This window comes from Myotis davidii, unplaced genomic scaffold (genome assembly GCF_000327345.1).
Source record: "Myotis davidii unplaced genomic scaffold, ASM32734v1 scaffold184, whole genome shotgun sequence".
In the NCBI taxonomy this organism is placed as follows: Eukaryota; Metazoa; Chordata; class Mammalia; order Chiroptera; family Vespertilionidae; genus Myotis; species Myotis davidii.
In genome coordinates, this window is record NW_006297021.1 from 6,600,836 (window position 1) to 6,612,176 (window position 11,341).

Below are 11,341 nucleotides of genomic sequence, written 5' to 3' on the forward strand. Positions count from 1 at the left end.
TCTCTCTCTCTCTCTCTCTCTCTCTCTCTCTCTCTCTTTCTCTCTCCCTCCTCTCTCCCCCCCTCTCCCCTTATACTCTCTAAAAATCAATGGGAAAATATCCTTGGGGGGGATAGAAAAAACATTTCTTCTCTGAGCTGAGGCAGATACATTTTTCCTTCCATTGGTATGTCTAGAGAACACAGAGCAAATGCATTTTCTCTCAGCTTATCTAACAGATTGGATAAAATACACAATTCCCTTAAGGATAAATGTCAAGAAGAAAGACTGACGTATACTTCCAAGCAAAATTTATTAGATGTCTATTCAAGAAAAACACAATGACCTTTGCTTGTAAGAATTCAAAGTCAATGACCTGAAAGCCAAGTAGGAATATTTTTTTCCTTTCAAAATCAGGTACAGAGAGTAGAAACAGTAATTTTTCTTAAATATGACAGGCAACAGATATTGAAGTCTTTTCTCATAAATGGCATGGAAGATAATTATTCATTTATCAGCAAAGCTGCATGCAGTTGACCTAATTTCAAACCCAAGGCCTTTAAAATATAAAGCTGGTTGTGAACTTGACAGTAATCACGGTCGACTACTCAAAGGTGTTTCTTTACCTTCTTCCTATTGAAACCCCTCTGTACTGGATACTTATATACATTTCAGTTTGGCTGCTAAGATCTTTTAAGCTCATAAACTTTTGCATAAATGCTACCTTATAGAATCACACTATCGAGGCGTGCTTATGACCTGTGGGCTATACAAAGAATCATCTTTAGCTTAGTTTAAGTGAAGGATAAAGACCAAGTTAGGAAATTCCCTTGTTTTCTCAACAACTAAATAGTCTGTACAAAAAAAAAGGAGCAACCATATGTACAAAATTCTAGAGTCTACTTACATTGTGAAAAGATCAGTCACTGTCCACAGAAGAAATGCCATAAAAAGTTTTCTCTATAAGGTGCTCAAGATCCAAATATGAATAGTTCTTATGCAAAGTCATAAGAAATACAAAGCTAGTTCTCAGGAGGTGTGTAATTCAGGCACTGTTCGCCACATTAAACCTTCCAGGTCCCAATATCGTTTTGTAAATTTCTACCTCAGGGCAGAAAACAGAACCTGGATGAGTTAACATTGCCTCTAAAAAGTGCCTAATGGATTTTGAGGAAGTATTTTATACACACCAGAAAATCAGGCTCAACATATTCCTGTCCTCAAATGAAGCCAGGATTCTGAGTTCCATAGGAAAAAAATAATTATTATAGTAAAAATAATTGTATTGATCACAATCCTTGCTAAAACCAGCCTTAATACCTGTGATGCTTCTAAAGGTTTCTATTTCTATAAAATAATGCGTGGGGTTCTTTTACATTTCCATAAAATGTATGACATATCATGTGGATTGCCTGTTCTCATACATTCGCAAATGGCTATGTGCACACCCAGTGAGATCCTACCTAGGAATATTGCTTACGGATACTTTCAAGTGTCTATGTTAGAATAACTCTTTGCACCTCTCACTAACACTGCTTTCATTTAAATTTTGTCAGATAAATAAACACTAAGGGCTCATTATTTATGATGCTGATTATTACATTTTAATATAAAATAGCAACGCAACTTTACAACACAATATTTTTTTTGTAGTCTAGCTAAATCTCTTATATTCTCATGATTACTACCCAAAGCTCTTATTCACTTACTGTTTGCACTTCTAAAAAGTACAAAGGTATCGCAGGGCAAGACTGCTATTTGAAAACCCACATTCAATCCACAAAATTCACACTCATCCGAATGAACGCTCCTATGCTTGCTTTAGCTTGTGTAATCATCACTGTGCATATTACAAGATGTAAGTGCAGGCGAATAATAGCTGAAGTACGGTTGTCATGTCGTGTAAACGAGGGCTCTAGGTAAACTCGTGAAAGGAACACAGACTGCCAAGCTAAGAGCGTGGACACACACACCACGTATTTAGTGATAAACCATCTTCTGGTCGCCTGGGGAGGGGCGGGGGACATCCTCAAAGTGGACCAGGGAGCCTCCTCGAGACACTTTTCAATTTTTTTTTGCCTCCAATATTTACCCCTTTGTAAATATGGTGACTTTCTTTCTGATCCTAACGTACAGACTTCCAGGTTAGAGCAGAAAGCAGGAGTATGCACTTTCACATGGAACAGGCCTGCCAACCCCCCAAGGCTCCGGCGGTTACTCTGCTGGTGGTTGGGTGGCAGGTCGAGGTGGGGATGGTGGTGACTTCTATGGGAAACATAAGGCATGAGAGCGGGAGGCCTGCGGGGTCTTTCGGGCAAGGTTCTGAGACGCAGCATACGCAGGAGGGAGGGTGCTTCACAGCCTCTTGACATAGTTTCCGGGGAAAGTACCAAAGAATTTGGTTCTTCTTGAGGTTCCTGCAAAGAGAAGCAACACATGAAAGGGGGGTAATATAACATGAACTAGCAGTTCGTACGTGTGGGCCTGGGACTCTGCGTTCCCGGGCGTCCCTATGTGAGCAAGGCCTGCAGGGTCTGCAGAAGCAGGAAGCTCACTGGGGAACGTGAGCAAGGTAGTCAGGTGAAGAAGCGACAAAGCTAGGAGGATGGCCTGTGCGCTGGTGTCGGATACTCTTGTCCACAAATGTTCCCCCAGAAGACGTCTAGTCTTCTCTCAAGATGTGAGAATGAGACTGTCTCTCCAGTGTTCAGAATGGAACGTCTGTCTCCCTCCTTCCTCCACAAATGAAGGATAAGGAAGCCCTGGCCTCTTAGGGTAACGACAGCAGCCCTAGACGGGGGTGAGCGACCTTGTTCTCTCACACTGACCCTCACGGCTGACAACTGACACTCTCCACGGAACAGAGTATCAGTACTTCTCATCTAGGGACCATTTTTGTTTTGTTTTTCTTCTTACATCTCAGTCTTTCCTGGTTGGTGCTCTTTAAAGAAATTTTCTTCTCCCAGGTGAACCAGAAATAAAGCCAACAGAAAACCGCGTCTACCCGGAGCAGTCAATGCTCCACTCTATTAAAAAGGCAGCTGCCTCGGGATGACATACGAAGGAAGGTATGGAAGATCAAAGGCTTTGTGAACTCAGAGAAAGCCTGACCGCCGTACCCACCCACGCAGGGAGCAAACACAAGCACGTTAAACGTGGGCAAATGTGTCTGCAAGGAGCTGTCCACGTACCCACAAACCATCCATCATCGCATTTCTCCATCACGTCGATGACGTCACTTTCTCTGAGCTCCAGCTCGTCTTCATTCCTAGGAGTATAGTTATACAGAGCCTGAAACCTTAAACAGGACAGATGCATGGGTTTAAAACAAAATCCACACCTTTGTGAAGCTACAGAAGATACACAACATTAATTTTGCTTTTAGCATTTCTATTATTATAATTATAAAGACCTATTAACATAAATCTTTGGTAAGCTTGTAAGTAGAACTATGAAGACTCTCATGGAAATTAAATCACTCAGTATTTCATAACGCGCAATGGGGAATATTCATGGAGGATGATAACATCCATGAGTTGGAGTCAAACATTTTAACGTTCATAAGCCAGAGCCACATTTCAATTGGCCAGTCATAGATATCTGGCATTCAGATGTTAAACAATAGAACAGAATATAAAAAAAAGTGCCGTGTGTATTATTCAGCTATATGAAAACAAGGAATTACAGTTTTAGCTATCTATAAGCAGAAGTAATTAATTGCAGTTCGCAAGTTGAATTTTCGAAGGATTCTAAATGGAGATGTGCAACATGTCTCAGACATATATCTTCTAAATCACTGAGTGGGAATTACTATAAAAAAGAGTTTTTTTGTTTTTTCACCAAAAGAATTCTTTAAAAACGGTTTGGTTTCATAGTTTGAATCCGTGTTTTCTCAGATTTAGAATTTGAAAATCTGATATTGTCCATCTATGAAATGAAATGGATGTATTCTATGCTCAATGATCACTTGAGCTAATATCAAAGAGTAGGGGTATTATGGGCATAAGTTCCTTTTTAAAAGGTTCTGGAGAAATTGTGTTTGATGTAAAAACTCTTTTGAAAAAATTTTACATGAAAAATTACTTATCAGTAATGCTACCCACTTTCCTTTCTCTGTCTGAATTCTTTGAGAGCATATATTTTGGTGACATTGATCAGTAACAAATTCAGCCATTGAATTTTTGGTAATAAAGTCGCTTGTATTTTAACGCATATTAACATGGACTGGCATTTTGAAAAGTGAAGACACAAATTCTAGCAGCTGAAGGCAGGCAGCAGTGGATGTGCAGTTAAGACAAAGACGTCCCAGTGCTTCTAAAATATTATCAGTATTGGGAGGGGGATTTAAAAAAAAATCAGTGAACTGGTTTCTGCTGTTTTCATAACAGTTGTGTAATTCTGCCAATATAAGAATAGAAGAACCACATTTCAGGGCATTTGGGGGTTTTTAAAGCCAACTTTGAAAAGCTGATGACATTGAACACTGCTCAGGAATAAGGATGGTGTATTTCTCATGTCTTCATTCAGTTGGAAAATCACATTTAGGTGGAACGAAACTATTCTGTCACGTGAACTCAAACATCATGTCATAAATCAGGGACAGGGCTCCCTGGCTTCCTCTCGGTCCGTGCACTTGTTTGGGTGGGGGGACCTGATGAAGTTGGCGTTGGTGGGGGGTGTCTGAGAAAGGGTGGGTAAGATATGGTGCCTAACACCTTCTAGAAAACCTTCTCTTCCCTGGCCTGGCCCGAAGCCTGAGCTTCCGGCACTGGAGATGTCTTCCCCTGCCCGTACTTGGTTATCCTAGTACACCTTGTCACCTAGTACACCTTGTCAGTGGCTTGCACTTGTGGGGATGGCTCCTGAGGTCCTCTGTTGAGAGGGGATTGGATTATGGGAAAGGGCAGGGGAAAGCAGCCAGAGTCAGAACAGTGGCAACAAGGCAGGGAGGTGTCGAATACTGACATTGCTTCATTTGGATGCTTGCTTGGGTCAGCCCTGATTTTGTTGTTTGCTTTAAGGATTTTATTTGAGGCCTTTCAGATGAACAGATGCTATGTTCTGTATATCCATGGGGCAAGGTGATGGCAAAATAGTTCTTTCTCCAAATTCACATGAGTGAGATAGCCATTCATCGCCTTGCTGCTAATTCAATGGATGGACACTGCATCTCTCCCTCTGGAAAACTGATTTTCTGATTGAGTTTTTCAGGCTCAGCCCTCACCCAGGCACATCTCCAACCACGTAGGGAGGCAGGCCTATTTAAGGCCACAAACCCCAGCTGCTTGAAGAATCTCAAGGTCCCAGAGCTAAAATAAAATTGGCAGGAACTCCTACTTCACTTGGGTGAGACGAAAGCCAGCATGCTTGTCAAAATTTACTTACCATTCTGGTTTAGTTAGACCACAAAAGGCGGGGAGGGGTGAGGGGGGTTGAAGGGAAACATAAACAAACTTTTCAGAAACCTCCTGCCTCATTGGCTTTCAAAACCAGTGTTGCACAACAGGAAATGCAGTCGAATTACAATGGCAAATGCTCTTGTGAAAGATGTGTTGGTGAGATGAATGATGGTGGTGGGTTAGGATGCCTCAAAAAGACCTTTGTCTTTTAAATAGGAAACCCTCAGCCAAACGTAAGCTCTCTAACTTGCAACTTTTTCTATAACGTATTTCACCACAATTCTGAATTTAGAGACATAAAGCATTGTGTCACTATATTTTTTAAATGAAAGAGATTAAGCGACACCCTATTATCCTACTAATTGGGGTTGTAATCAAATAGAAACTTCATAAAGAATATTTTATAATGTCCAAGGCAGGACTTTGAAAATGTGCCATCTTCCACTTGTGAGCACAGTAGTTTCATAAACAGTCAAATGACCACACTGGGAAGTGTTAACTCCACGTTACTTAGCCCAGTGCAACGTAACATACCCATTACTTCATAAAGTCCTTAAAAGCTGCTGCTGTAATCTGTTAGTAATGCAATGAACCTAAACAGCCCTGACCTTTATTTTTGTGTGACGTGATCCTATCGTTGTTTGAGAAAAAAACATAACCAAAAAAACAAACTGAAACTTTAGAAGAAAAGGCCATATTTAAACCTTTTCCAGTTAATAAATTTTTGAATGATTCTTATTTCCAACCTGTTCTTTTCATCATCTTTTCCTTAGCAAGAGCTTCTGGTTGTGCTTGGGGACAGCAGCCTCAGGTGAGAGATGGTTTCTGAAGGGCATGCTTTTGGCTAAGTGTCAGATCTGCGAGGAATGAAGGGGATGCATGGCCCTAGAGGACTTGCTCTGTCCAGTGAGCAGGGCATGGGCAGTGGGCTGGGGGCTCACCTGTGCTCAGATAGGCCTGATGTGTCTCCTTCCAGGGTCAGCTCCTGACTCACAGAATGGGTGGGAGCCAATAGGAGGCAGGTCCCCTCTGAGTATTTCTCATGGGCAAAAATGGAGCAGGAGAGACACACAACATCTGGGTCTTAAAGACAGTGCCTGACACCTTCGGGTTGACCCGACTATATCAGCAGGGAGAGGGAATTTGAAAGTGTGAAAAGGCATGTGACTGAATGACAGTGCATTTTAAATACTGCCATTTCCAAAGACCCTTCTCAGAACGTAACTTTGGAATTACATCCCTAATTTATCACCTTAGGTCTCCTGCTACATGTTCCTTCCTCCTAAATAATGTGCAAAAACAACGTTAGGACGTTTTCTGTGCCGTTAAAGCTGCAGTTACTAGGATCTACGTGGCGAGTGAATCAAGAGGAGACAGATTCACAATCTTGGGGATCACTGCAGCTTTGGGAGGCCTTGCTAGTGCATGGATCAGTCTTCTCTGCAGATCACGGGTTTCTTTTTAAAATGAGCTCTTTCTCTTATGAAGATGGAGACCATGGCAACCTCTCTTCCTCTAGGAGGCCTCCGGTTGCACAGTGGGGCCTTCCTCTACTTGGGTACATCACTCATCCATGTTGTGGGCCAAGGTTAGTCTTGAATTTAGAAGAGAAGAAGAATACTTACGGTTCCCCCCCACCTTGAATGTTTTCATGAGTAAACACAGGACGCTGTGGCTGAAATGAAATGATTTGCAATGTAATCAATGTTTACACTGATACTAAGTAAGAGATAATTTGGATAATGGCATGGTACTTTTCTTAACATTTAATATATCCTGCTGTAAAAAACCAAGAGGAAGAAAAGAACACAACCACATAAAGGGTTTCTGCAGGATTAATCACTGAAATATTTTGGAGGGTGCTATCAATGACTTCAAAATAACCAAGGTTCGAATGCTTTGAACATATCCACCATCCAGTCTGCTCAAGTTTTAAGGGAAAGTCAGGGCTCTGTCCCATTGATTTTTCAAAGGCCAGGAACATGGCAAGAACATAGACACCAAACCACTGAACGGGAAGTCTGGACACCCTCATACAGCCTCGCTCCTCAGCATTTTCTAAAGCAAGCAGAGGAGGAACCACATTGCGCCCGACAGCAAAGTGTCCACACTCATTCTAATATGCTTTCCCCCCACAGACAACATTTCCACATACAGTACGGATGAAAATATCGATAGGCGGACATCCCATGCTACATTTGAATTAACATTCTCTGTTCTCAGTGTGGAGAAACACATGCATTTTTAAAAAGAGAAAACAGAGAACTTTAAATGGAATGCAACAAACAATAATCCAGGTAACATGTAGCATTTTACCTTAGAAGAGAAATATTGGTGGGAATTCCCAGTGCACTGAACTCCCAAAAGAGTTTCCTTTCTTTTTATACTAAGCATCAAGACCAGTATCTGTAATAGATACTTATAATATTGGAAATGACAAAACCTTAGCATATCCACATAAAGACGGCAATGAATGAAAGTTAACCTGTCGGTTGAATGTAAACTGCATGTTGTTTAAACTGACTACCTAAATGTTACCTTTTAGGGTAAAATTACTGTAATATTTGCAACACATTTCAAAAGCATTCTCTTCTAAGTGATGGCTACATGGTGAAATGAAGTAAATCAGAGTTTGCATAGCAATGATCAAAGTGACTGCTTGGTGATTACTGAATTAGATATTAGATATTAGATTGATCCAGGTCCGTAGACATCAGGACGAAGGCCGATTCCTGGATTCCAGAGTTATGAGCAGATTCAGGCTGGCTAACTTTCCCCTGCAAATTATCCATAGAAACCCCACTGGTCCAAGATTGGATGGGGAACTCTGGGGTTCCTTTCAGTCTGAGTCTTAATTTTCTCTCTTCCTAAATTCTTTATCCACTCTCTTTCCATTTAAGCTGTCTAGCATAAGAAGACTAGGTACTTAGTGTACTATTAAAATTTTAAGCTTTGACTGTAGTAATTGGAAGTGTTTGTTAACAGTATTCTTAGAAATTTCACTCAACAGTCTGCATAGATTTAAGACTAAGGAATGGCTAAAAATGATTAGGCACATATATGGCTTAAGAGAGTAGAATACTTTACCCCTATAAATCAATATAAAGTTACTAACAATATATCTATTATTAAAATTATAAAACATACTATTTTACAAATGATAAAGACTAAGCTGTTTTTCAGCCATTTTAAGATCATTTAATTTAATACATTAAATCAATTAAAATATGTGAAAAGAGGTAAATATGTTATTTATAAGCCTATCTGCTATTACGTTTCTTCAATTCTTATCCAATCTCTCTCTCTCTCTCTCTCTCTCTCTCTCAGACACACACACACACACACACACACACACACACACATGGGTTATCCCCCAAAATGTATATGCACTTTAACAGCTGATAGCTCCATTTTGAAAATGAAATGTATTTTAATAAACACTGCTTTTATAATTATTCAAAGTGTGTGTATACATTTTTGGGAGACACTATATATATATAATTTTTTACACTTTCTTTTGATTATTGACACTATTACAGATGCCCCTATTCCCCATTTGCCTACCTCTACCCAGCCCCTGCCCTCTTCCCTAACTTTTAATGCAGAAATAAGGTATATTTATCTATTATATACATATATATTAATTGCAATCAATATTTTGTAATAATTTTCCAGTACACATTTTAGTTCTCTTAACCATTTTGCTCTTTTTTGTTCTGAAGTTAAGATTGTTCTAGCCTTTTTTCATTGTCATAAGTAACAATGCTATGAACATTTTATACAAAGAACTATTTTCTTCTTTTGAACCATTCCTGAGAAATCATTTCTAGGAGTAAAATTTCTGGCCAAAGATTATACATTCAAGCCACAAGCTATTGAAACTGCTCACATTGGTCACTCAAACATACTGTATATAAATATGTAACTTAAAAAAATCTAAACTACCATATTTCAAATCACACATCAAGACAGGTACTGTTTTCTCAGAAATAGTCATAGCACCATTTCCAGCGCACAACAAAGTTATAAACAATAAATATTATCTGATCTTGCCTGAAGAGAACATGTTTTGTAAAATATATTTCACTGTGCTCTAAAAATGGTGTGCCTATTTCCAAGTATTTAAATCATCCTGATACTTTTGAGTAAAAACTTGTGGCATCTGGGGCTTGGTAAAAGCAAATGTGAATACAACTGATATAATACTTTGAAAATCAGTACAGCATCTTGTTGTTATTGTCATTAGTTTTACTGGTTTAATTCCACTCAACTTACCTCATAAATCATTGAACTGAGTCATCCCTTTGACAATGATAAAAATTGGGCTATTACCAGAGGTCATGGCCCCCTGATTCCATAGGACCCTGAGTCTTAAGAACTGTGTTCCTGGATTGCGGGCCAGTAGCATCTTTGCTTTCACCGATCTTCCCCACTGTGTCTATTCCATCACATCCTTCCAAAGGATCCTCCATTACTTCCCCCTCCCCCCCTCGAATCACCAGTTTTCTATACGTTCACATTCTCAGGCCAGGATTTAGCACAGCTTTTATTAGCATAGATGTCATGTACCTACTGCAATGGTGAGTTTTAGAACTTCCCTAAGGTTCCCTTTAAGAGGAATCATTTCCATGTGAATGTGTATGACTGCGAACCAGTGTTGAGGAAAGATGACCATTACAGTCTTTGAATTCATTTATTTTACTAGTAAAAGTGTTTGGTCACTAGAGGAAGATGTAGCATTCATAGATACATTTATGCCTTTCTGGTGTTGGCATTGACTATGTACCCTTGGGTATGCACCGTAGGTGCCTGATCGCTAAAATCAAGAAGTTGGACGAGATGAGGATTAAGAGCTTGCTTGTCCCCCTCAGGGAATCCATAAAGGAATCCACATTTCACAGACATATTTTCTGTGTTATGTATAGGTGCTGTCATTCAGTTGTCAGAGAGCTGCGACAAGGGACATTCGCTGGATAATTCTCTTGTGTCTCAGTCATGTAAGAACAGTAATAGTAATAATTCAACTTCATTTTTTGCAGATCAGTGAGCCAAAACCAAAGATGATTTCTTAATAGCACAAATAAGTAAGAAGCAATAATAGGGCTCTTACTCTTTATTGCATAAAATATTACTGTGAGGGAACAGATGGCCTAAGTTGGTTAAAATCAGCCCTAACCCTAACCCTAACCCTGACCCTGACCCTAACCATAACCCTAACCCTAACCCTAACCCTAACCCTAACCCTAACCCTAACCCTATTCCTATTTATTTTTGCCCGTAGGCAGCTGTTTATGCTCTGTGTGGATACTCAAGCGAATTCTCTTAGGGGACCATCTTTTGCAGTTCCTCCTCTTGGTGTTATTATCATGGCACAAACCTAGAGGAAAAGCTCTGTATTGTAGCTGCACTCTACTGCCACCTAATGGTGAGTAGTGGCAGCAACATGTAAGAGTTGTTCATGCCTTTACTCAGCTCTCACCGAGTTCCTTTAACCTGGATTCATTTTGGAAGAATATTTTAAAGACCACAGAGTAATGTAAATCGATATTCATCTGTTTTTCCGACCATGATTTTCCCTTCCCACATTTTAAATTCTTGAGAAAGGATCACGCTGGCCACCAGAATTTTTGGCCTATGATAATTTCTATTTAACCATCTACCCAGGCATTTCTATTACTCATGACTTCATAGACGTTTTGCGACAAATACAGAACAGTATACATTTGTGCCATCCAGAAAGGCTCATGTGAACTGTGAATGTATGAATGTGGTTTTCAAGCTAACAGATTACAGACACCGTGCTGGAAATGTTGGGTGAGAATTACATACATCATGCTTGCGTTATCTTGATGAGTCTTAGGGGGATGATACAAATGCTACAAATGGAGAGCCCAATGGGGCATCATGCTGTTTTCTCAGAAGCCTGAATATTTACCCCTTTCCTGGGCAATGTAACAATTATT

At 39.9% G+C, this 11,341-nt stretch overlaps 1 protein-coding gene across 22 annotated transcripts in view; it reads right to left on the bottom strand.

The window, feature by feature from the left end:
* Positions 1–273: 273 nt before the first annotated feature.
* Positions 274–11,341, bottom strand: part of SORBS2 (sorbin and SH3 domain containing 2) — a 312,941-nt gene continuing 301,873 nt past the window's right edge. For 12 of the 22 annotated variants that reach the window (XM_006772685.2, XM_006772687.2, XM_006772694.2 and 9 more), the window contains 4 exons: positions 7,695–7,784; positions 7,004–7,053; positions 3,171–3,277; positions 274–2,396 (listed from right to left, as the gene is read on the bottom strand). In XM_006772685.2, coding sequence (XP_006772748.1) covers positions 2,335–2,396; positions 3,171–3,277; positions 7,004–7,053; positions 7,695–7,784 — 309 coding nt within the window. In that variant the 3' untranslated portion in view covers positions 274–2,334. The remainder of the gene's footprint in view (positions 2,397–3,170; positions 3,278–7,003; positions 7,054–7,694; positions 7,785–11,341) is intronic. The other 10 variants (XM_015569795.1, XM_015569783.1, XM_015569788.1 and 7 more) reach the window with 3 other exon arrangements.